Source organism: Martes martes (assembly GCF_963455335.1).
Source record: "Martes martes genome assembly, chromosome: 10".
Lineage (NCBI taxonomy): Eukaryota > Metazoa > Chordata > Mammalia > Carnivora > Mustelidae > Martes > Martes martes.
In genome coordinates, this window is record NC_137898.1 from 102,485,783 (window position 1) to 102,511,704 (window position 25,922).

A 25,922-nucleotide genomic window follows, 5' to 3' on the forward strand; every position below is an offset into this window, starting at 1 on the left:
CCAGAGCCCCCACACCCTGTTTCTCAGAGCCTCTGGCTCATGGGGCTCCTCTGCTAGTCAGGGAGCCTGTGAAGAAACCAGGACCCCTGGACTTTCTTCTCCCTCCTGCTGTACCTGCAGTTATGGAAGTATCTGAGCAGAAGCCTGGAGCCAAGAAATTCCATGAGCAGCTCTGGCCCCTAACACTCCCACCAAAGGGTTCCTAAGGGGACACCTCCTTGCCTCGTCGGCCTGCAGCAGGGGCAAAGAGTGGAGGGGGCCAGGAGCCTGCCCTGGATCTCTGGTGTTTTGTCTGGTCATCTGCCTCCCACAGGACAATTGTGCTCCTGAGAGCACTGGCCAGCCCAGGTGAATGTCTAGCCCCCTGATGGGTACTGGTCGGCTACTGTCTCTGGGGGGGGGGGTCGCAGTAGCCATCCACGTTATCCCCGAAGGCCAGAAGGGAGTGATCACCCCTGGTTGGCCTCTGCATCATGGTTCAGCCTTTCCCCCCTCACCACCCCATGTACATTGTGTCCTTTAGCTCTCTGCCCAAATGCCACCTCCTCCGTGAGGCCGCGGTCACCCAGCCAGATGAGTGAGACGTCTCTCGCTTCTGAGTTCAGCATCTGTCTACTCAGGTGGTGCCTGTCCAATAATCACTGAGGGAAATATCTTGCCTTCCTTAGCAGATGATGAGCTCCTGGGGGTTCTATCTGTATTTTAAGCATGTTTCTACTTTCTCCAGCCCACACGGAGCATAATAATGCCTTCACAGACTAGGCATTTCATAAATATTAGATGAATTAGTTAATTAATGAATTAACCTGCCTTAGTAACTTGTTCCATTATCCAAATCCCTTCTAACTGAGAGAGACAGTCTTCCCCTCGCTTGAGCTAAGTCTCCCTGCCTGATTTCAGTCTTCTGCTCGCCACTTGCTCTGTTCACAGAGGAAATACAGCTCGAGACCGCCCATCCCTGGGGCTGGTCCTTCAGCCTTGACAGCCCCTCAGCCCTCTCCTCCTTGGTAGAACCTCCCAGAACTAGCTTTGCCCACACATCCTCCTCTGCACCCCGTCACTGCCTTGAGTCTCCCCTGGGTCATGTTCAAGTGTGCCTAGGAGCTGCTTCTGGGGCCATGGGAGCAAGGGCCTGACCCCCAGGAAGGACCAAGGGATAAGCTCCCTTGATAGCATCAATACAGCGTCTTGAGCAATGGCATAGAAACACTTCTCTTCTTCTGGATGGACCCCCATCCTATGCTGTCTCTACCCTGGCCCGCCTGACAGTTCAACTTCTAAGATCAACCCAGGAAATCATATCTGAGCATGTGTTCATTCATTCATTTATTCATTCACTCACCCGCCAGGCATTTATTGGACTCTTGCAACTGGCCAGGGAAGTCAATCTTAGTTACTGCCCTAGAGGAGCTCCCAGACCCCCCACGGAAGGCAGGAGGGCAAACTGCCACCCTCCCACCCTGTGACAGGTGCCATGATGAAGGTGGGCACAGGTGCTGTGGGACGAGGGCAGGCCTCACAGAAGACGTAATACTGCAGAGGCTCTGAGAGGACGAGGAGGCATTTCCCTGGAGGCCTGTGGGCGCTAGCTTCCGGCCTCTGTGGGAAGGAGAACTGGGCCAGGCCTGGTTCTGTTTGGCCTAAAGAAACAAACTAGAGGCAGACCTGGGTCCTTGCAACAGTTCCCTCAAAACATCCAAGGAGGCCAGAAACCTTATTCTGATCTAGGCACCCAAACAGGCCCCAGGGAGGGAAATGGCAGAGCCCAACAGAGGGACCTCTGGCAGATCTCAGCAGCCAGCACGGGGCCATTACTAGATTCAGGAGCTTTCCAGATTTCTGGAGAAATCTCATTTGGGGATCCCCAAGACCCAGCAAACCACCCAGAATACTGGGGCAAACCCTAACCCAGGCAATTGGCAGCCAGAGATTGGGATGGGGGAGATCCAGACAAACCAGAGCCCCAGTGGACCTAGATCTGGGCCCTGGGGGTAGCACGCATGATGGGAATAAGAGGGATAAATGTCCAGCTGTGTTTGCCGAGGCACGGGCTAAGACTTGGAGCGGCTGGTGGTCACGGCCCACTGATGGAGCCCCTGTGGCAGGATGGAGAGTAAGGTGGCAGAGGACACTGGGAAGGTCAGTTAAACACCCTGCTAAAGGGTATGGCTCTCATCCCGTCCCTCCTAAACGTCACTTCCTCTGGACCTAGGCTCTTGATCAAGAACTTTCCAAGGGAGCCAAAGGGCTGCCAAGGGTGATCCTAGGCCTACCCCCCACCACTCTTCTGGGGAAGCTCCCTGCTGAGCCCTGAAATCCCTGGGATGCAGGGAGGGCCTTGAGCATGCCTAGGATGCCACCATCCTCTCCCCCCAGGGCTCGGCCCTGCTGGTGGTCACTGTAGGCAGGCCTGGGGTGGAAAGCGGCAGGCTTCCCGGGGGGCGGGGTGCTGGAGCCTGGGAGAAGGCCAGAGGACTGTGGACAGCCTTGTAATTTAATTATTTGACTGCAGAAAGGAGATCTCATCTACTGGGTGCTCATCCTTGTTAAGCTAATTGTCTGTCTCCTCTCTCTTCTCCCCCCCACTTGCTGGGGAAGTCGCTGTAGCCTAATTGAGTTATCATGAAGATAATGGCTGATGCCCTAGCCAGAGCTAAAAAAGGAGGATCCCTCTCACAGAGGCTCAGGCTCCAGACAGGCCCCCCAGGGGCTAAGATGTGGGCTGTGGGGTGGGCTGGATCTCTGGGCAGGGAGAGAGGCTGTGCAGATCCCGCTCAGCCGGATGAGTGGCAAACTGATTGTCTCACGAAGGACAGGGCTCCCTCTCTGCTCCTCCCTGCCACTCGAGGGGGGGCTCACTGATGAGACGAAAGAGTCGTTGGGCGGGGCATGTCTGGGGCTTTCTCAGAGAGGCACCGGGCAGCACAGGGAGAGAACGTGGACCCTGAGAAGAGGGACACCGGGTCTCAATTCCCTCTGTCACCTCTTAGGAGCTAGATGACCGAGGGCAAGTGACTTCTCCATTCTGAGCCTCAATGTTCTCATCTGTGAAGTGGAAACAGTTAAGCTACATCATGTTATTGGGGGAGAATTCAGTGTGCTAGCACGAGACCACCATGGGCAGGGCTGGGGCGGGAGATGGGACCTCTGCTGGAGGAGGCCAGCAGACAGCATCCTGGCTTTCGGAGGCACAGCTGTGGGGCAGGAGCTGGGGACAGTCTCAGTGCCCGCCTTCACACTTCACACAGTCCCCCACACCTGACATCTGGGGCACAGCACCCCTGTCGTTCACAGGTCCCAGAGAGCTGACATATCTTTGGGATGAGAAGGTGGCCCCGGGCCATTGAGGAGCAGCAGGGGAGTGAGGGCGAAAACCGAGCAGCGTCCGCAGGCAGATGGGAATCCAGGAACACATATGTCATCGCAGGGACAAGTCTGAGGGTCAGGATTAATGCAGGCCAACGAACGCCCTACACAGAGACAGTGGGCCCAGGCCTGGGCGGGCAAGGGGATGAGAGCGAACGGCCAGGGGCAGCCCCGAGAGATTCTGCAGGTATAGGACAAGGCACTGGCGCCCTGGGGAATTCTACTTACAGCCCCAGGGGCAGGAGGGGCCGAGAGGTAAAGCAGTGAGGCAGTCGCTGCTGGCCAGGCTGGGGCACACGGGGGGCCTGACAGCAGCCCCCCTCTTTGCCTTCCCAGTGCCCCCTCTAATCCAGCCCTTTGAGTTCCCACCTGCCTCCATCGGCCAGCTGCTCTATATCCCCTGCGTGGTGTCCTCGGGGGACATGCCCATCCGCATCACCTGGAGGAAGGACGGACAGGTGATCATCTCAGGCTCGGGCGTGACCATCGAGAGCAAGGAATTCATGAGCTCCCTGCAGATCTCCAGCGTCTCCCTCAAGCACAACGGCAACTACACGTGCATCGCCAGCAACGCGGCGGCCACCGTGAGCCGGGAGCGCCAGCTCATCGTGCGTGGTGAGCAGAGAGGCTGGGGCCGGGGAGTGAGGGCCCAGCTCCGTCGGCTGCCAACAGTGTCTCTAGATTTGGGGTTGGAATCACAGGCTGAGGGAACGCTGGCCTTGACTAAGATCAAAAAGTTCAAATCTCTTGCATTCCAGGCCCAGACCCAGAGGCCCTGAGAGGGAAAGAGCCCTGTTCAGTTAGCCCCTGGCAGGGGGAGGGCTGGGACGCGGGACTCCCAGTCCTCAGCAAGAGCCCTCAGCGTCTTGAATTTCAGAGCTGCCTCTTCTGAACTTGACCATGGTGCAGGCAGAGCTGGCACAGACGAGAAGGTTAGAGACCACAGAAGAGCGTTAGGGACAGACGACCGGTTTCTCCCTAACCGTCCCTCTTCCCACAGTGCCCCCGCGATTTGTGGTCCAGCCCAACAACCAGGACGGCATCTACGGCAAAGCTGGCGTGCTCAACTGCTCAGTGGATGGCTACCCCCCGCCCAAGGTCATGTGGAAGCATGCCAAGGGTGAGCCCCTGGCCAGCCAGCATTTCCGAGCACGGTCAGGGAGTGGGGAGAAGGAAACTGATGGGGCTTGGGCCCGTTTTCCCACACACAACTCCTACCCCTGGGTGGGAACCCTAGGTGGGAGTCCTGGGTTCTAAGCTTTCAGGAGATCCCAGGCTGTACTCACTCTGGACATTGTCCTCAGCCACCCTTGGGGGTCGGCAGACTGGGGACAGCTAGAATGCTGACTCCAGATTTCCTCTAGTCCCCACAGATTGACCTCTCCCCTCTCCCATCCAGCCGTAGGACTCAGTGTATGTCTGCTTTCCCCAGCCCTCCCCACCCTGCTTTGGGGGTCCCAGAACCTCCTAGGCCCCTGCTCCTCACCAAACTATTCTGGGACTGTCGTCCTTCTTGGAGCCTAACATCATCCCAAGGATACATTTGGTATCTAACCAAGTCCCATGCCAACCTCTTGTCATAGGCCATGCCCATCACTGACACTGGGGGGATGGGGAGGAGACCACAAAGCCCCCCTTGGAAGATGGCTGGCTTCTTTCCCAGACCTGGCCGTCCAAGACCAGGCAGCTGCCATTTTAGGGTTCCAACTCACCTTTGCCTGTAGCCAAGTGGCCTGAAGACAACTCTTCGTCTCCAAGTTCAGCCCTGAGGCTCAGTGCCAGGGCAGGCTTTGAGCTGAGGTCCCCAACTCCACCTCCTTACCTGAGAGCTGGGGCAGACCTCCGTGAGGCTCTTCTGGTCACCCAGAAGAGCACTTTGGGAGTGCTACAAGATAGCCCTAGTTCAGCAAGAGAAGGATGTCAGGGCGTCCCTTGGGGCACTCCAACCTGACCCAACTTGTGTGCTAGCCTGGGCCCCAGCCCCCTAACAGCTGCCTCCTTCCAGGGAGTGGGAGCCCGCAGCAGTACCACCCGGTCCCCCTCACCGGCCGCACCCAGATCCTGGCCAACAGCTCGCTGCTGATCCGCCACGTCCTGGAAGAGGACATGGGCTACTACCTCTGCCAGGCCAGCAACGGCGTGGGCACCGACATCAGCAAGTCCATGTTCCTCACCGTCAAGAGTGAGTCCTACCCGCGCACGGTGCTCCTAGCCCCCCGACCACAGGCTGGGGCCTGTCTCCACACTTGCCCAGCAGCCCCTGTTCCATCTCTGAGTGGGAGGCAGGGAGGGTTCCTGGTCAGAAGTGTGCTCGGGACACTCAGGTGGGGGACTCAGACCCCCTGTGACCTTGGCCCGGTCACCTCATCTGTCTAGGCTCCAGCATCGTCCCTGTGCTAGAAGTTCATTTCCAGCCCACCCTCCCCACCAAACTGCCTGAGGAACACAGGAACTGAACACGGGAAGGGGAAGATACTTGGGGAAAGTCAAAAGAGCACCGAGACTCATCACTCAGTGCTCAGTCTGTGACTTCTAAATCCCCAGACACAGAGCTGGCCTCACGGCCTCAGAAGCCCAGAATATCCTGGAATTCTGTTGAATCCCATGCAGATATTCCTACCAAATAAGACTATCCCTTTAGAGTCTTGGGGTCCGTATAATGGGCCCCCGGGGAATGGTGTCAGAGGAACAGTCTGACCCAGTGTCAGGAAACGGACCATGGGCCATGTGGGACAGTGGTGAGAGCCTGTGTGTTAACACCCAACCAAAGCCAAGTGGGAATCTAGGCGCCATGTTGTAATTGTTGTGACTTTGATGAGTTTGCTTGACCTCGCCATACAAACCTCATGTCCCTGGTAGAGAACCATCCCTGTTATGTTCTGTGTCAGGAGTGAGTGTGATAATATGTGGAAAGCAGCCCCTGTGATACTGGCATCCAGTCAGCCATCAAAGGCTTACCAGTTTGGCTATCGGCACCGGCGGTCCCTGCAGGGTCGGTGTGGGAATGACTGCCGAGGGCAGTGCCCGGTGTGGGGTCCCTCCTGGAAGAATCCGAGCTTCTTTATCGCTTGCCAAAGCCCGTGTTCAGCTCCGCACCAGACAGGGAAGCCCCAGCGATCGATGCGCGGGGAGCTCCGGGCGCCGGAATCCCCGCCCTGGGGAGCCGCTTCCCTCACACTATCAAAAAGCACTTTGTCCTTAATAAAACCAGGCAATCAATCTACATCCCTCAGCCGGGGAGAACTTCGCTAATTCCGCCTGCGTGAGGTGAGAGGGATAGCAGGCACCTCGCGGAACCGTCCCTGGAATCCCATCCTCACCGCCCCCGTGAGCCCGTGAGCCGCGGGGATGAGCCCAGACCTTTAGTCTTTTTTATCTTCGTGTTTGTTCTTTGCTCTTTCTTCTCGAAGCCAGGGGATTCCGCCACACAAGCGTGGCTGTGGCTTTGTGGCCCCCGGTGTGTGGGATGAGGGGGGACGTGGGGGACAGGGGACCCAGCGGCCAGGAGGCGGGCTGTGTGACGTCCCCTGATATCCTGGAGGGACCCAGGGCAAGTCACCTCACTTCTCAGGCCCCGCATTTTTCCTGCGGCGTCCGTGCTGCTCAGCCCAGGCAGCTGAGCGACAGGCCGAGATGCTCAGAGGAAGCCCATTTTGTAATTCAGGGCAGCCTCGTGAGCGTGTGCCACACAGAATCACACACACACACGCGCGCGCGCGCGCGCGCGCACACACGCGCACGCACACACACTCTCACGCGCACACACACTCACACACACGCACGCACACACAAGGCGATGTCAGCGCCGGGCCCCCTCTTCCTGAGGAGCTTCTTGCCACTCCCATCACCTGTGGGCACAATCTGGACCTCGTTCCTTCCCCCCCTCGCCCTCGTCCCGTGTTCAGCCACCTTGTCACTCTCCTTTGCTTCCTTCCACAGCAAGGCGCACGCGCGCACACACATGTCTTTCTCACATCTGCTCCGTCTCACAGACACCTCGGGTCATATTTTCCCGCTCGCCGCACCTCCCTCCCACTGCCGGGGACGCGGTGTCTCTCCACACCTCCTCACACAGCCTCTCCGCTGCTGCCACCACCCTCAGCCGACGGGCTGTCTCCCAGCTGTGCCCGCCTCACACGAGTGCGCTCCTTAGGTGGCCTTTTCCTGACACACTCCCTCTGCCACAAACGCCCCCTTGCATACTAGCCCCGTGCTCCCCGGTGACCCGCCCAGCCATGCTAGGGGCCCCCCTGCGCCACCCCGAATGACAGCAGGACGGGAGGAGCAGGGCCGGGGCGTTGGAGGCCCGAGGGCAGCCGAAATGGAAGGGCTGAGCACGCACGGCCTCTCTCTGGGGCTGGAGGGTCTGCCGGCCCTTCTGCAGCCGCCTGGACCGTGCTACACAGCAGCCAGCCGCCGGAAGAGGCTCCCGAGACAGTGGGACGGACGGGGTTGGGAGTGTGCACCGGGATGGGGCACAGAGGCTCCGGATTTGCCTTGGGAACTTCTGCTGCTCCGCCTCCTGACGTGTTTACGCAGGCCTGTTGCTCTAGGTTACCGATCCCCAGCTGCTCGTCTTGCACGTCCTCCCCCCTCCCCGGTGCTGCTCTGCCCTTTCGTCCTTCATTCCCTCAGCCTTCTCCCGTCTTCCCACCCTGACTTCAGTGGAAAGGGCACAGGAAGGTAGGGAAGAACCTTCAGGACCCAGGCGCGTGTGTCACCCATCAGATGGCTGGGGACACGCCCTTCCTGGCCATCCCTTAATGCATCTCAAACACTCACCACCACCAAAGCTCCCCTCACCCACCTGCAGACCTGGCCACAGGAGCTGCCATTCCAAGGTCTCAGAGCCAATGTCAAGGCTTGCGTCGATGCACACTCAAGGAAATGTTGACCCAATATGGCGCCACCCTGTCAGACCTCATCCTTTTGTGAACTCTCAGAAGCCACACGGGCCCTAATCCCTACTGTAGCCAGATAGAAGGAAGGCAGTATAAACATCAAAGGGACATACATCATAAAAAGCATCCAAGTGTCAAAGTGGACATTTGTGGTTGGTTTCTCTTGAGGAGTGTCTGTACCATTGGCCCCTATGGCTTGTGATGATAATTCAGTGGATCTTCACTGAGCACTCACTAAATAGGCCAACTAAACTCCATGACTAAGAGCATGGACTTGAGAACCAGACAGGTCTGGGTTCAAATCCCAGCTCTGCCACTTGATAGCTTTGAAGTCTTGGACCGTGATCTCTCCAAGCCCCAATTTCCTTCTCGATAAGTTTGGGATTAGAATACTTTTTACTCATCAAAAAGGATTAAATGAAACACGGGCTTAGAGCAATTAACGTGATACATGGCACCAAATACACGTGCAATAATCGTTAGTAATCGTTCGTTTGGGGGCTGAAAATCTAGTGATGAGTCAGACAGAGTTGCTGTTTTTAGGGAATTTAGAATCTTGAGGAGGAGGTAGACATCTATCCCAAACAACTACTGTGGACAAAATGACAAGTGCCTCACAAGGCAACAAACACAGTGATACAAAGAGAATCAGGGAAGGAAAAGTCAATTTTAACTTTGGGGCAAATGAGGAAGTGTCCAGAAAAGTTCCACAAAGCAATAGTCTCTAAGTGGGGATTAACGGACATGAGGATCTGGCAGGAACCAACAGCGACAGATGTCATTCCATCCTGGAGGGAAAACACAAGGGCGTGGAGGCAGGGCAGTCTGCGAGTGTCATCTGGTGAACCGGGAGCTTCCGTGTCTGGTGGAGACTGAAGGGAGATGGACAGGGAACACGAAAAGTCAGGTGCTTATGGGCTCTGGAAGCTAAGCCCTTTTTTTCTCGGTAGCATTGACTTTTGATATCAGGCAGCAAACTAGAGTTCCAAGCGCTCAGGGGTCTGGTGGGAGTCAGAATTCCAATGACCCTTGCAGGCAACTGACCGGGCCTGACTGGCCCCCACAGCTCCCTGGTCCCCAGAGTATTGGTGTGAGCTGAGCCCATGATCGCCTGAGCTTATGGCCCTGCCTTGCCACTGTCACAGGCCAGCACGTAATAACTTATAGAGCCCGTCCTATGCCTGGCCTGTGAGGTCAGCAGGCAGTAAGTCCGTTCCCAAGAAGGTAAGGCACTGGATCAAGGTCAGTGGGTGATAGAGTCCCAGCTGAGACCGGAACTTCCCTCTATGGGCTCCAGGTTTGGTAGGAAGTACAAAGACCCGGAGTCAGAAGGTGCTAGTTCCAGCTCCGTGACTCACCAGCCACATATCCGAGAGCTATCCCCTTCCTTCTCTGGGCCTTGGGGTGCTCCTCTGAACAATAAGAGTCCTGTTCTAGAATCTGGCCACTAACTGATCCCAAGGTCCCTTCCAGATCAAACAATCTATGGTTCTCGCAGTGTCCATGGTCTTTTCAGGACATCAGACCTCCTCCCAGGACTTGGTTGAAAGTAAATATAATTAACAAAATACCACAACCAGCTACCTTTTATGTCCCTTTGAAAATGAAAAAAAGAGAGAGAGATAATGACCAAAAGGAGGAGAAAGCCATCCTTCCTCCAACTGGCACACAGGGGAAAAAAAAACAAACCATCTTCAAAAAGAATGCTTTCCGGAGAGGCAGGTGAAAAGCCAGGCTGCTTAGTCTGGGGTGCGAGGGGCTGGCTGTGTTTTGATGCCGTCACCATGGCGGTGGCTCCCTGGACTCAGAGGCCTTCTTGTGCAGCCGGTTACCTGATTAGACAGGTTCTGTTATATCCCCCAGACTCTCCTCCACTTTGTAAATGCTCCGGTGATTGGGCCGAGGCAGAACCCATGGCCAATTAAACCCACAAGGGCTCTTTGTTTGGTCTGAGTTTTGATTTGTTTGTTTAGCAAAATGTCAAACCAATTAAAGCCAGATCCAAGAGCCCTCTCCAAGCACACATCTAGCTGCCGAGTCACTGGGAGGCAGGAAGCAGGAGGCTGGAGCCAAGTGGGGACTGGAGGAGGGCAGGGGCCCACGCTAGGGAGGGAAGTCCCGGGCCTGGGTAGACGAGGTCACCTGTACAGAGGGCGGGATACAGAGCCTTGGAGAGACAACCGTGTGTCCCATGACCCAAGATGATCCCAATTTCAAATTTGCCCAAAGGGAATTCTTGCTTTTCAGACAGAAGCAGCTCCTCCCTTGCACCCAGTAACTGGGGCTCCTGCTCGAAAGAGCTTCTTCTGCCCTCATCAACCCCTGTCCCTCCCACAGGGCAAGGGGTCTATGGCCAAAGGAAATGGCTACCCAGAGCTCACAAACCCCTTTCTAGACCACATTCCAGGTGCCCAGGGGATTCCCTACCCAAATGCCCCAAGCTGACCTCTAGGATCTTCTGCAGTTTTTTCCCCAATCCATCCTCCTAAGGAGGGGCCCTACCACCCGCATGACCCCTAGCCTGAAGGGGGCCTGGACGTGTGGGTTGAGATGCGCACACACATACTCATAAGGGCCCTCTGGGCACAGGAGAAGAAACAGGTACAAAGAATCCAAGCCACTGGCCCAAGGTTTTCCTCTCTGGTCCCTGGTTGGTAGGGCCTGTCTCCTTACCAGACTGGAGCTCCCTGAAGGCTGGGCCGGTCTTCCCTGCCCTCTGTGGGAATGCCTGTCTCTAGCACCCAGCTTGGCAGTGGTCTCTGACCACTCTGGCCTGTCTTGCTGGGAACAACAGGCCGACTGACCCCAGCCCCTAGGTCTGGTCCAGTCCTACAAGGCACCACAGTCACCCCCTCAGTGCTCCCCTCTGCCCTGATGAGTCTCCCTGGCCGGCTGAGGGATAGGTGGGATGGCTCCTCTGTTGGATCGGCAGTCAGGGAAGGGGGCAAGGGAAGCCAGGTGGCAGGCAGCAAAGCAGGGCAATGCTCGGCCTCTGAGTCGCACGGGCCTGGGGCTGATGCTGACCGTGCCCTAGCCAGGGAGTTTGGTCACAGTACTTAGCCTGCCCACCCCAGGGCTGGTCCTCAGTCAGCCTCCCCTGCCCAGCCTCAGGGCAGCGGAGGGAGCCCCACCCCGGTCTGTGCCAAGCCTGGAGACTCTGCAAGCCTGGGGCCTGGCCTCCTGGCCCCGGGTACCAGAGGGAATCAGGGAGGGGAGGAGGGAATGAACCATTGCCATGATTTCCATGGCAATGATTATCCAGCTGGCTCTTTGGCCTTATTGATTTTGAGACTTCATAGAATAAGGAGCTGCGCTTTCCCTCCTGCTTCATCAAACAGGAATGAGCAGAGAGGCTGGACATATCGCGTCTCCAGGCCGGGCTCTGTCCTGCTCTCCCCACCGCCAAATCCTCCCCAAGAAGTCTGCAGCCGCGGGTCTGCCCAGGCTCTCCCCACCGTATGCAGGACCCAGGGACACCAGAATGAAGGGATGGCTTGGGGGGACAGGAAGGCCCCGTGCGGGGAGACAGAAGTCCTGATCTCTTGTCTCAATGTCCCCCTCTACATACCGAGTAAATGGGGGCCAGTCACTTCGTCTCCCCAGACTCAGTTTGCACCTAAGAGAAGTCCCTCTCCCTCTGTCCCCTTCCCTCGGCCCCGAAGACAGGAGCAGATCTCACCGAACAGGCCATCTTCTGCTGTTCTGTTAGAGACCAGGCAGGGCACGGGTTACCAGTTCTGGAACCTTGCTCTCAGAAGCCAGAGCCCTCGGGGTTTCGGGGGTTAGAGATAAAGGCATGTCTGAACAAAGGCACGTGGGTGATCCTCCCTCGAGAGGCCACCAGTGTCACCGGAGCATGTCACATCCCGTGTCACAACCCGGCCCCAAACCGGTCCTTTGTACAAGGTTTCAAGGTAGAATGAAAGTCTCTGTGTGGAACAGCCCCCTTTCCTGGCCCCTCCTCGCCTCTCCATGACAAGCCACGTCCCCAGACAAGCTGCAAGGGACAGCAGGAATGACCCTGCCTGTGTGACTTCCAGTCCCAATGTGAAAGGGCTTGTACCTGGAGACATCTTGGCCCCAGGCTCACTGGGGCCCCTAGCTCCTGGCTAGAGGCTTTAGGCGGTGGTGGCAGGCAGTCCCCATGACCACGAGCACAGGAGAGCGTCCCGATGGCTCTGGGCTCGAAGGTGTCCTTCAAGGCCTTCCTTGTGTTCAGCTCCAGCAGTTTGATGAAGAACGGAATTTTGTGCATCCTACATGCAATCAAGGAAAAGGTGCGGTAAACATTCTGAGACACAAGGCAGCGGGGGTGCTCCCTGGGTGGCCCAGTTTACTGGATGAGAAAACGCAGGCAAGCAGGGAGCAGAAACAGAGCCTCCAAACCCTGCCCTAAGTTAGGAGGCTTGGTTGTGTTTGGAGACCCTCTGGATGGTAGGGGCAGAACAGATTTTTAGATCAGTCAACTAGCAAACAGGTACTTCCTGATTAAATCTCCACTCCTGCCCCCCAGGAACTCAGAGACTAGTGAGGAAGCTGGAACCAACCTTCAGGAAACAAGGCAGGATCGCATGCTAAGGGGTCTGGCTCTACAGGTGCAACATTAGGTCAGGGATGGAAAAACCTAGCGCAGACAGATGTGGTCAGACAGAGCTTTCTAGAGGAGTGGGACTTGAGCCTTAAAGAAGAGGTGGCAGAAGGAATAGCATGAGCAAAGGCACTGGGGTAGGAAGCCGTGTGGGAGGCCACGGGGAGAACCTCTAAGGAGAGGTTCGCAGCCCAGGATGAGGGAGAGAGCTTGTGGAAATAGTGGCAAGGGAAGTCTGCACTGATACTGGGATCGTGAGCAGGGAATGGAGGGAAAGGGGGAATCTAAGGGTCATTATGAAGGAACAAGCACCAGGCGTTGACGATGCTGCGAACATGGAGCCGGGAAAGCCAAGGCTTGAAGCTGAGTTGAGCGGCACCATGGGGTCACCAGCAGGAGCGCAGCAGATGAGGATGGAGAAAGGGTGTGTTCACTTCGGCCAGGTCCAGGCAGGATGACGGGGTCCTCTGGGGCAGCTAGACACTGGCTGACACTCTGCCAGGACTTCTACCTAGAGCAGCATGCTCGACCTGGCACAATCCCCACGCCCCATAGGTGACTCACGAGTCACTGTGTTTAGCTGGCAGGTGTCCTGTCCTGGGCCAGAAAGAATGAGACCAGTGGACAGACCAGAGAATCCCCCCAGGCCCTGCCCCCACCCCATCCCTGCCCAGCCCTTGGGGCCTCCAGCCTGGGAGCACCAGGCTTCCGTCTGGCCTCTCGGGTCTACGGACACTCGAGATGTGGTGGGATTGAGATTCTGAAGATTCTCGAGCTCATGTTTGCTCGTGTCCTGGCCTGCCGCTGTCCACTCGTCATTCAGTAGTCACAGAGCTCCCCGCCGAGTGCCCATCCCTGGTGTCGGGGGTAGGGGTCGAGTACGTGGGGCCCCAGCATGCTGGCACACCTGCTTGCCCACGGCCAGCCTGGGCCCGGGGTAGGAGTGTAACGGGGAGGGGGCTCCCCACGGCGCAGGCAGGGCAAAGCGCACACCGCCTCCTACCCCAGGAAGCCCCCTCCAGCTCTGTACAGGGAAGCTGGGCGCGGTCCTCCCTGGCACTCGGCACGAAGACCTCTCTCACACCTTGGATCCCTGTATAGCTTTCCGGGGACGTCGGTAACAAAGTCCCACAGACCAGATGGCTTAAAAACCCAGAAATGTGTTCTCCCGCCCTGCTGGGAGGCTAGACACGCAAAAATGCCGAAGTCAGCAGGGCCGCGCTCTGCGTGTGGACTCCAGGGACAAGAGCTTCCCTTCCCTCTCCGGTCTCTGCCTCACCTCACACTTCTCCCTGTGCGTCCTCACACCAGTTTTCCTCTGAACCCATCCCTTCTAAGGACACCAGTCCCACTGACTAGGGGCTCACCCTGCTCCAGTAAAATGTAATCAAGATATAAGCTAAGACGGCAACTACAAAGACCCTATTTCCAAATAAGGCCCCACTCACAGGTACCAGGGGTTAGGACTTGACTATGTCTTTGGGGAGACACAATCCAACCCATAACAATACCCATGCTGGGTGATTATATGATAACTTCACGCTTTCCAGAACTCTGACAGCTGAAATGTCATCCCCTCCAACATCCTACAACTGTCCTTGTTCAGACGCAACAAGTCCCCCAGCAGAAACTCCTGTGCACGGAACTCTAGAGCCGGGGGTCAGCAAACCGGGCCTGAGGTCAAACGTGGCCAGCTGCCACTTTTGCTGGAAAGCAACTTTGCCCATTCTTCCTGTCTTACTGCCCAGGGCTGCTTTCGGGCTACGGTGGCCGGGCTGAGTCATCTTAACAGAGACCTATGGCCTGCAATGTCTGAAATGTTTACTGTCTGGCCCTTTACAGAAAGACACTGCTGACCCTTTCTCTAGGGGGTTCCCAGCGATGTCCCAGAAGGGCCTCTTCCCAGTAACTAGAGATGGCGTTACCATCAGCATGCTGGTGTCCGGTAACTTCAGAGCGTCCTCTCATGTCTAAAATGGGAATAAAAATACCACCCACCTTCTCAGGTGGTGGGGAAGGAGGGGGGAGAATTTAATGAGATAATTCATGTAAAGCATTAATCTAGGTGCATGGCAGATAGCAAGCATTCCATACATGGTGGCTATTTTTAAGATTAGTATCATTTTCCCAACATTCTGGGGAGAGACGAGGGCCAGAGGCAGGGGAGAAGTGGGTCCCCGCCCTGACTTGAGAATATGCCTGGAGTCGGCTTGGACTCCTTGGCAAGTAGCCAAGAACTGACACCCCATTTTAAAGCTGGAGAAAACAAGGCCTGGTGAGTGGGAGGTTCTCAACAGGGACCACCCTGGAGCAGAAAGCAGGTCCGTAGTCTGAGTCTCAAAGTCTCAAAGTCTCAAAGATCCCACGCTTCAAGAGTCTCACCCCAACCCCCTTCACACACACATACCCACCCACCCACACACACACACACACACACACACACACTGTTCTTGGCAGGTGTGCCCCCCCAACACACACACACAGGCAGTGGACAGCAAGGGTCCTGGGGGTCCCCGCCTCCCCAGGCATCTCCGCACCCCCGCTCAGAGCGAAGCTGATTGCTTGCCTGCAATTTGAATTCATCTCATGCTTCAGGTGGAGCTTGGCTAATCAGGGGAGACGTGAAGCCGAAGTGGGTCCAATCAAATTAACAACGCCGCGGCCCTGGCTCTTTAAGAAGGGAGAAAACAAAGCAGGAACCAGAAGGCACCCCCGCCCCCTCCAACCAGCTCTTCCCTGGGGAAGCCGGGAGCGGCTGCCTGGCGGAGCTCAGAGGACCGCCACCCACCCCGCCCCAGGCCCAGCACCCCGCATGCCAACAATGCCCCTTTGTGGAGGCTTATCTCACTCCGCCAAACAGGGCTGCCGTTCTCCTCACGATCTTGTTAACAAGGAGGAGACACAAGCCTTGGGGGGGAAGGAGGGGAGTCGGCTGCTCTGGGGGAAGGAGGGGCCCCCTCACCTCAAATGGGTGCATGTAATCCTTTCCCAAACAAAAGACAGAGCTTCTGAGCCAGGAGGCTCCCTGCTCTTCTGACAAGTGGGTTTGTAGAGCTCGCCAGAGCCTTCGGGGTCTCAGTTGTCCCCTGGAAAATCCTCTCCCAAGGGGGCAAAGAGGAGGACATCTGGAAAACCATTTTAGCCTGCCCAGAGCGTCCTAATTAGTGAAAAGCTCAGCGCAGATCCTCGTGAAGTTTCAGTTAGACTCTCAGAAGGACTTCCCGAAAAAGGGAACTTCTGCCTTGGAGACATGAAGAACCACAGGACTTTGCTGCCTTTGGTCCAATCCTGTTGGCTCTAAGATGGTCCTCCCTGTGGCGGAGGCAGCACCCGAGGGCATGTGCTTAGAATGGGAGGTGGAACGGGAGGGTCCTCTGCCCTGTCTGTGGTTCTTCCCCCAGACCACGTGTGAGAATCACCCGGGTGGGGGAGGCTCTTAGGGAAATCCGCCACCAGCCCCACCCTGGACCAACTAAATCAGAGCCTCTGGGCATGGGGACCGTGCCATAAGGTTTTTTCTTTTTTAACTTTCCAGGTAATTTGTACATGTAGCCAGGCCTGAGGACTTCCTCAACCCTCTCCCCCAGACCTCCCACCTAAGAGAGCAGAATAGCCTAACCCCTTGGTCTCCTGGTTTCCAGATCAATCTCCTCCCCGCCTTGTTCACTGCATTTCTCTTCAGGGACGCTGGGCTCTTCGAGCTCCTCTTCCTGGCTACCTGTGCCCCTGTCCACAGCGCTGTTCTGGCTGGTATCCCGTTGTGGGTAAAACCATAGGCACCTGGGCTAAGTCGCCTCTGCCACTTGCTAGCTGTGTGATCTCAGGCAGTTAGCGTCTCTAAGCCTCAGTTTCCCCATCAGCAAAGTGGAAACCAAAACAAGGTTGTTGGGGGATTAAGCAAATTGATGCGCATAGAAGGCAGGACAGAGCTGGCCAGCAGGCAGCCCTCAGGCCGAGGAAAGCCCCATGAGGACCACAGACTCCTGCCCACAAGTGGGATGGAGAGGCGCCCCGTGCTTCATTTCAGAATGCAACGTTCCTTGCCTTTTCCACATTTGATCCGGCCTCTCCCAACCTCCAGTGGCGTTCCCATCCTATTTCTCCCATGTTCTCCTTCCTGCACATACTGCTCCTCTCCTTTGGGCATTCATCACTGAATCTTCCCTCCCTGGTGACTTGGGGACTTGTCAGAAACACCAGCTGAGCTCCAATCACCAGGCGGAAGAGAGGGAGGGAGACAGAGACAGAAGAAGCCTGACTCACTGCCAGCGAACTGATGTCCCCAGCACCCTAGCCCCGCCTCGCCTAGCCTCCTGGCCCCACCGCCCCAGCCCCACTCCAATTTCCAGGCTCCTTCTGCACTCCCCCAGGATTCATCTGCACTACATCATCCCCACCCAGCTCCCCGCTCCTGGGATAAAGCCCAGAGTGGGAGCAAAATCAACCAGACAGAAGGAGAAGTCTGGACTGAAACCAGAGGGAAGGGAGCTCATGACTTGTCAGGGGACCTGGGGCTTGGTCTCCTTCCTGCCACTTACCAGCTGGGTGACCTCAGACAAACCACCTAGGCTCGCTGAGCCTCCGCTTCTCACTGGTGATGTAGAGGCTAATAACCCCAGGCCACCTCCTTAACAAGAGTAAAGCTCCTCACGAAGGATGTTCCGGGGTTATGTGAACTGCACGGAGCAGATCCCCTGCCCCCGCCCAGCCTGGGAAGTGGGACCCCAGAGAAAAGCAACTGGGGGAGCAAGCCAGGGACCGAAGAGACCCAGTTGGCAACCCCCATGGCAGCGTCTAAGAGCCCCAGAACCCCCTCTCCAAGCCTGGGGTCAGTCGGAAAGTCTGGGGATGCCAGGGGTGAAGAAGGAAGCAGAGCTGTCTCGCGGTGTTTTAAAAATCTATCAGCCTCTCACATCAAATTAAAATGTAAATAGCAGCTGGTCTGGGCAGGACCTCAGGGGTGACAGGAGCCGGCCTGTGAGTAATTTCACAGACGGGAACCGGTTACATCAGATTCTGACAACTGTCTTGTTTCTGAAATTGATTTCCTCTCCCCTCGGCTTGCTGCCCCAGGAGGGTCCTGGAGTGAGGGGAGGGGGTGATTCCGCTCAGCCTGGTGCCTTCCTCCTCTCCATTGCACCTGCCAAGAAGGCCCCAGCGGAACCAGGAGGAGAATTTCTGCGTGGCTGTAAGGCAGTGGCCTGGGTGCCCAAAGGCCCAGCAAGTGTCCTCCCTGCCCTGGAGTGAGTCTAAGCAGGGGGACCCAGGGCATGGGTGGGGAACAGGAGAGGTTGGTGTCCTGCTCTTGGGAGCTTTCCCACAAATACGCTGAGTCTTCCGTAGAGAGGCTTCTGTCCTGGGGAGTCTCCCAGCCAGGGACAAGGGTACAAGGACCCTGCAGTAGATGACATGCACCATGCCAGGAAGCCCGTTCAGTGCCCAGAGGAGGGACAACCGCAATGACATGGGGTATCAGGGAGTCATCTGCGGCCTCTACCAGGCTTGCCCCAATTTGGTCATGCATAGTGCCAGGCCCTGTACCGGGTGCTGGGGCTGTAAGGCTTTGAACAAGACTGGTCTGGTCCACACAGGACTTCCTCCAGGACCCCAGGGAAATGGCCCACCCTCTCCACCTAGAGGGGCCATATTGGAAGGAGCTATGTATTAGAGGCGGCTGGCCTACCTGGGTCTCCCTGATGCCTCTAGGCCCAGCCCCTCTCTGTTCCCAGGTCCCCAGAGACTCTCCCCCCACCCGCACCCCTCTTTGTAAAAAGAAATTAGGTTTTCCTGGCTGTTAATTGAATTACACTGCAGGAAAGCAGAGAAATTGTATCTCATTAAAGCCTCCTGTGTCCTATTGGAGCACCATGTTGCCTATGTAGCTGCTATTAGCATTTGTCACAGAGGACTCAGCCCTGTGCCTACAATCCCTCCCCTCCTCCCCTGCTGAGCCCCTAAAGCAGCCATCCCTGATGCCTGCCCTGGGAGCGCCCTGCTGGGGCTGCCCACCACGGAGAAGCCCCAGCTCTTTGGTGACAGCCAAATTCCATTTTCCAAAGCCAGAGACTCCGTGCGTGCACAGCAGACAGACTGCAAGAGGTGTCCGTCCCCCGTGACCACAGAAGCAGGGGCTTAGAGAGGGAAGAACTGCCTTCTGGAAGCCTCCCTCTCTTCACTTGAAAAATGGGGATAATAAGACTTCTCATGGTTGTTGCTGAGAGGGGGATCATTGAGCAATAAGCCAAGAAGCAAAGCATCCCGCTATTGCCAGCTCCATCATGGGCATCACAGGCCCAGGGAGGCCTCGGAGCTTAGTCAGGACCCAGGCTTTGGAGCCAGGAACATGAACAGGAGCTACTTCACATGAATTAATTCAATTAAAGTCCTAGAATATTGTCAGCACGTGGTACGTGGTAAATTCGCAGTAAAAGGTAACCATAAAAGCGTGTGTGTGTGTGTAAAAGAAGGACACACTTACTAATGCCTGGCTATGGGGAGATGGGCCTGAGCAACCGCGTCAGGATATTGACATGCAACTGACAGTTGCATCGTGTTACGTGTATGTGACACCGTGTGTGAGTCCATGGTAGAGGTCAGAGTACAGGCAGTTACGGCAACCGTGTTTGTGCCTTTAGAGTGTGTTTTTATCACTGCTTTGTGTGTGTGTGTGTGTGTGTGTCTTTGCTCCTGTAGGTAGGTGACTAAACATGAACATCTCTCTAGGGAACTCTTGGCGGCGGAGGGGGCTGTAACCCAGAAAGTCCTCTGGTGCTATGAAGCTTTGGTACTATGAAGGTTCAGGTTCAGTTGTGTTTATGACTGTGATTCAGTGGAGCACAGAGACCTTGTGAACCAGAGCAAGAAGGAAAGAGGAGGCAGAGGGAAGAGGAGAGCAGGTGGGGCAGGGCAGTAGCCGCCGGGGACCCCCGTCTCTGAGGAGTCTGTTTTGTTAAGCCCATCTCTACAGCAGCCGAGAGGGCTGGGCCCCCCAGGTTGTGGGCGCAGGAGGGCACTGTGTCTCTTAGAGGCCGGGGACAGGGCAGGGGAAGGGGCACAGGGGTAGAGTTCTCTGTTCCAATGTTGGCAGGGAGACCGAGTAGGACAGAGAGAAAAGAGGAAGCAGGTTCTCTGCTTCTTGCCTAGGACAGAGGGTTCAAGATCCTACATGCGAAGAGAAGAGTATGCTGATTCACAGAATTGCCTCCCAAAATAGCCAGATTCCCACACCATCTTTCCCATCTCTCCAGAGACCCAGACACCCCCAGGGCAAAGGTCCTCCAATCCTGTAGGGATCTCCTCTACAGTGCCTGAGACTGTCTACCTCTAGTGCAGGAACTCACTACCTCCCACCGCAGCCCTCTCCCTAAACAGCAAAAACTACCAGCAGATTCCTTCTCAGAGCAAAGAGAAGGTCTGTCCTTCCCCCTTTATCGAAGAACTCTGATGTCTTGTCCCCATCCCACTCCCTGCCTGGGCACCCACAGATGCCTGGTTTTCAGCCACTCTTCAAATGGCACAGTGAGAAATGTGCCCATCTTCCTGGTCACGCTTCAGCTCATTAATGTCCTCCGCCAAGTGGAGTGCCCAGAACCAGCCCTCACAAGTCCCCTGGGGCTTGTGCTTATGATGCCAAAGAACTGGGAACCGGTTCTCCCAGCCTTGCCTTACCTTCCTCCTTCACCTAGGTTACAGCTCTCTGTGGTAAGCACCACCCTCTCCCATCGGACCGCCTCTCACATGCCCTGCTGCTTACTAGCAGTGGGACGCCTGAGTGGATTGCTTCCCTGTGTGCCCTCAGCTTCTTCATTTGTAAAACAAAGGATAGATGCCCCATACCTATGCCATGCGACAGAAACAAAATATGCGCCATGCAGGTAATTTGAACACTTCTCATTGTCACATGTTCGAAAAGTAAAAAGAAACAGTTGAGATTCGTGGTAATAGTACAACAGTTGACCTTGAACAACATGGGGGGGGTGCCAACCCCCCAAAGCCGTAAAAAGAATCCAAATATAACTTTTGACTCCCCCAAAACCTAACAACTAATAGCCTACTGTGGACCAGAAGACTTATCGATAACATTAGCCGTCGATTAACAAGTATTTTGCATGTTGTGTGTGTTCTCAACTGTATCCTTATAGTAAAGTCAGCTAGAGAAAAGAAAATGTTACTAGGAAAATCATAAGGAAGAGAAAATACCTTTACAGTGCTATACACTGTACCTAATTTTTAAAAACCTCATGTAAGTGGACCCATGCAGTTCAAATCCATGGTATTGAAGGATCAACAGTATTTTATTTAACTCAATGTATCTAAAATATTAACATGTAGCCAACATAAAATTAGGAGTGATACCTTTTACATTATTTCCTTCCTGTGTGTGGCTACAGCACTTCTCAGTTCTAGAGGCTACATTTCAAGTGCCCAGTAGCCTATGCGACTTGTAACTGCAACATTGAACATTATCTGGGCTCCGCAATTCTAGGGCTCCGTGAGTCTGTGGACTAGCCCAGCAAGTCGCATCTGAAGGAAGGCATTTGTTTATTTGGTGCCTTTCTTGGACCAGGAGGGCAGGAGAGCCCTGGGGTTTCTTGAGCAGCTGCTGTACGGCAGCCACGCTACATATATGGACCCTATTTGCCCCCATAGCAGCTCTACAGGGGAGGTGTCCTGTTTTCTTATCACAGGGGATGAACCTAAGGCTCACAGAACTTGATTGTACTCTGCTGAAGGCTGCACAGCTGGTGAAGACACAAGTAGAACCCATGCCTGCCTGGCCTCCAATCCCTTCAAGTTGGTGGGAAGCCACAGAAACAGTCTCCTCTTCTTAGATGGGCTCCCCTGAACATGCTCTGAGCTTTCAGGCTGTGAGGACAGCATTGGGTTGTGTTGCATGGTGCTCACTGCTGTAACAGTGGGGAAGGGAAACCCACCCCAGGCCCCAGGTGTGGTTGTTACTCAGAGCTGAAGGACCAAGTGGGATCTCTGGAGTCCCCCTTGTCTCTTTGAACAAACATGATTGGGAAGACTTCCTGAGGTGGGACTGACATGTACGGATGAACAGGTTGTGCACTGCTCAAAGGTGCCTAGCCCAAGGGGCAAGTGGAGTCTGAAACCCGGTTCCTACTGCATTGGCCAAACTATGGCTCTTAGCACCAGGTTGCTTCCAGCCAGAGGGGTGTCTTTATCATTCACACCTGTGCCCTGCACAGGCTACCACAACTCTTCCTAGAGAGCAGAAGAGGAATGTGCCACAAGTTTCTTGCTCTGGTGTGGAGACCTGAAGTCCTCCTTCCAGAGAAAGACTCTTCCTTTCTCTCTTCTTCTTCAGGCCTCTGACCTCTGCTGACACTTGACCCTGCTCCCACCCCACCCCCACATGCGCGCGCACACACACACACACACACACACACTCCTCTGCATGGACATCCCCCAACTCCTCCATGGTCTCAGCAGCATCTCAGAAGCAGAACTCCTCTTCCCCAGGAAGGCCTCAGGGCTTGGCCCACCCGGGGGTCCCCGGCCTCCATCTCTGACCATTTGCAGCCCCCATGCCCCTGCCCCACTCCCCTGCATTTCAGTCCTCCAGAACATAAATGGAGGCATCTGCAATGCAAGTCCCGACGTGTTGATGTAAAATCTTACTCTATATTCTACCCAGGTTTATACGAGTGAATTATGCAAATCTTTGATGGAAAATATTCCTCCACACATCCTTGAAAGTGTAAAACCTTAGTCAATAATTCATACTTGGATGTCTCTGACTGCAGGCTTTTTCTTCATTATAACTTGCACCTCGTTATTTGTCTTTCGCGTTTTATTGTACATCCTGGTGTAATGCTGTGCATTATAAAATTTATCTGCTTCATTATTTGATGAGCCGGGGCCAAGGATTGGCTGAGAGGCTGGCGCAGGGGCCGGAGGGCCAGGGCTGCCCTTGGCGTCAAGTTTCGTATGACAGCAGGGCGACAAGATGGTTGGCTGCACAGTGTGACTTCAGGCACGCCAGACACTGCCCTGCATCCCCCACACCTGCTCCAGATGTGTCCTCACCCGGCGTCGGGCGTCTCAGGACACATTGTTATGGCTGCATGGCATCTTTGTCCTCAGGAGTCACGTGAGCCAGGAGAGTTTGCCGGGAAGAACTTTGTCTGAGTAGGTCCTTAAAGCTGGCGGGGAGAGAAATCCTGAGAGCACTGGGAGGGAAAGAAAGGGTTAGCCACTGAAGCAGAGCAGGGACACGGTGGCCCCGAGGGGAGCCGGGGGCTGGCTGCACAGAGGAGACGGGAAGCTTTCTTGCACAGTTGCCCAAGCAGGCCGATGGTGATGGGGTCTGGGAGCTGTGTCTCTGCTCTGCAGAATTCAGTGTGAGGAGGCGTCCTCTCCCCACCGTAGATGGGGGCCGGAAGGTGGGATGGTGTCTGATTCTTACAGTCCGACAGTCAAGCACGGCCCAGCCCAGCGTGTGGGCTCCAGGTTGGCTAACAGCCACTCCTGTGAGGTCAGAGCCACTGGATACTCTGAGAGGCAGGTTTTCCCAGGAAGGCAGTGAGGAAAAGGCAAGGGCAAGGACAGTCTTCGAGGTGCATCAGACCCCTCGCCTCTCTGAGGTCTGCCTCTGCTCGAGCAGGTCTCACTGGTTAGGGTATACCCTTCCTTCCCCACGGATGCCCCGCTGTGTCTGGCATGCATTTCCCCAGCCTCGTACTTACCCTTCTGCGCGGGAATTGCTAGACTTGTCTGTTCCCACCGCTGCTGTGAAACTCCTTGAGATCTGATGTGTCCTATTCACTTAGAACCCAACACAAGGCCTGGCCCGTAATAAGTCCCCCCAAAATGCTTGTAAAACAGCTGGATGGTGGCTTCCCAGATAGTCCTCAGTCACAGTCATCTCTCCTAATACCTCTGTGCAGCACTCTTCAGATCTTCCTCCTTTTCGTGTTGCTCACGCAAGTGTCTCGCTCCCCTTCCCTTCTCCCACTCCTGCCTCTCCTCCCAGGCAAGGACCCTGTCTCACATCATGTGTGTCCCCCCGCAAGCCTGGCACAGTGCCATGGAATGGCTTAGGCGATCGATGCATATTTGTTGAACCGGATGAAGGAGAATGGGGGCGGGGTTTCATGGGCAGCCAAGATTGTCATCTTTCCCTCTGCCCCTCTGCTCCTACTGCTGCTGGCCAAGGTGCTCAGGCCCAGAAGAGGGTCAAGATCTAGATGCTTCTTTTCAGGGCAGAAGGAAGGGGTCTCCTGATGGCCAGCTGGGGCCTTGGTTCCTTCATGATGATTTTCGCAGGTCAGCAGCGAGGGGTGGCGGTGGGGAGGGTCACAGACTGTTTAGCACTGCTGGAGGGACCTTGATCACAGAGATGCTCGCCAGGCTTTTCGGTTGCGTTTTGTTTGGAAGAACAGGGGAATTTCTCAGCGGTTCAAAAAGAGCCAACCAGTCGAGCCAGAGCCATGGAGAGAGCCTGAGCCGTGAACACAAAGCAGAGGCTACCACGCTGTAGAGCAGGGCTCCTAACCCCGGGCCCAGGGACCCCCCCAAAGAAAGTCCATGAACCTGATTCAGGGAGTCCATGATTTAGGGTCAGAAAAGAGAACACACCTTTTCTTCCACCAACTTATAACTGAGATGTAGTATTTCCTTCCGTTTTGAATATAAACAACAAAGCCCAGCAGTAGCAGTACCCCGGGCAGGACCACAGACGTTTTCACACCGCAGTTCTAGCTTGTGGGTCTCCAGATACCCTCCCTGCACTGTAACCCAGCACTAGATCACCTTGATAAAGAGTCATAAAAAAAAAAAAATATATATATATATATATATATATATATATATATATATCACAGACCTATACCTCTGGGGCAAATAATACATTATATGTGAATTAAATTATTAAAATATATATATATTGATATGGGATATACTATATAAAAAGTTTGCTTTTGAAGGTTTTTAATATTTGTATCACCATATTTCCATATATTTGGTTCCTTTGTAATTCTATGTATGTTGTACATTTTAAAGCATTCTGGAGAGGGGTCCACGGAACAGGAGAATCCCTGGTGAAGAGAGAGGCCACTCTAGTCACGGGTGGGAGGGGGAAAGGGAGACAGGGGAGTGGGGCTTCCTATAGCATGGCCCCACAATTTTGAGACCTGGGGCTGAGGCGCTCCGTGGGGAGGGGCCGCGGGGGCGGGGCCTCTGCACGGGCACATGCCCCTCCCCCAGCCCGGCCTTCCCCTTACTGGGGCCTCCTGCACCTCCTCCCCTTCCCAGTCCCAGCCATGATCACTTCCCACCCCAACACCACCATCGCCATCAAGGGTCACCCGAAGGAGCTCAACTGCACGGCGCGGGGTGAGCGGCCCATCATCATCCGCTGGGAGAAGGGGGACACGGTCATCGACCCCGACCGAGTCATGCGGTACGCCATCGCCACCAAGGACAATGGCGACGAGGTTGTCTCCACGCTGAAGGTGAGCGACCGTCCCCCGGCCTCAGGGGGACCCCAAATCTCAGAACGTGGGGTTCCCACAGTTTTACATCTGTATCTAATGGAAGTAAATGGGGATCTGGGACCCCTCCCCCAACCCCAAAAGGCACCTTCCCTTTCCTGTCTGTTCAGGAACCTCTGCCTTAGAGCCGCCCTATGTCTCCCTCCTGACAACCCCACAGTCATTAAATGTGTGGAGCCCTCAGCCCTTCTCCCTTTTCTGGAACCCCTGGTCTCCATCCTCCCTCCCATCCCCAGCTCCTCCCTCCCTCTGGGACTCCTCAGTGCCTCCCCTTGTCCTGGGACCCTCAGCCATTCCCTCCTTCTCCAGACCCCTTTCCCCTCCCTCCTGGGACCCCTCAGCTCTTTTCTTTCTTCCTCCTGGGCCCCCTCAGCCCCCTCATGCCTGGACTCCTCCAGCCTCCATCCTTGGAACTTTCTGGGAAGAGGAGCCCTTGACAAAGCCCCTCATGGGTCCCCCTCCCAGAAGAAGTGGCCTTGCTGATCCCCTCGAGAGCGGGCCCGCTTCAGCAGACAAGTTCTAAAACACTCTCCCCATTTCCTCCCTCTC

At 55.5% G+C, this 25,922-nt stretch overlaps 1 protein-coding gene across 2 annotated transcripts in view; it reads left to right on the top strand.

Moving 5' to 3' along the window:
* Nucleotides 1-25,922, top strand: part of DSCAML1 (DS cell adhesion molecule like 1) — a gene marked incomplete at its 3' end in the record, with an annotated part of 338,579 nt that overhangs the window by 255,619 nt on the left and 57,038 nt on the right. For both annotated transcript variants that reach the window (XM_080815573.1, XM_080815574.1), the window contains exons 9-12: nt 3,703-3,981; nt 4,367-4,486; nt 5,372-5,548; nt 25,135-25,334. In XM_080815573.1, coding sequence (XP_080671699.1) covers nt 3,703-3,981; nt 4,367-4,486; nt 5,372-5,548; nt 25,135-25,334 — 776 coding nt within the window. The remainder of the gene's footprint in view (nt 1-3,702; nt 3,982-4,366; nt 4,487-5,371; nt 5,549-25,134; nt 25,335-25,922) is intronic.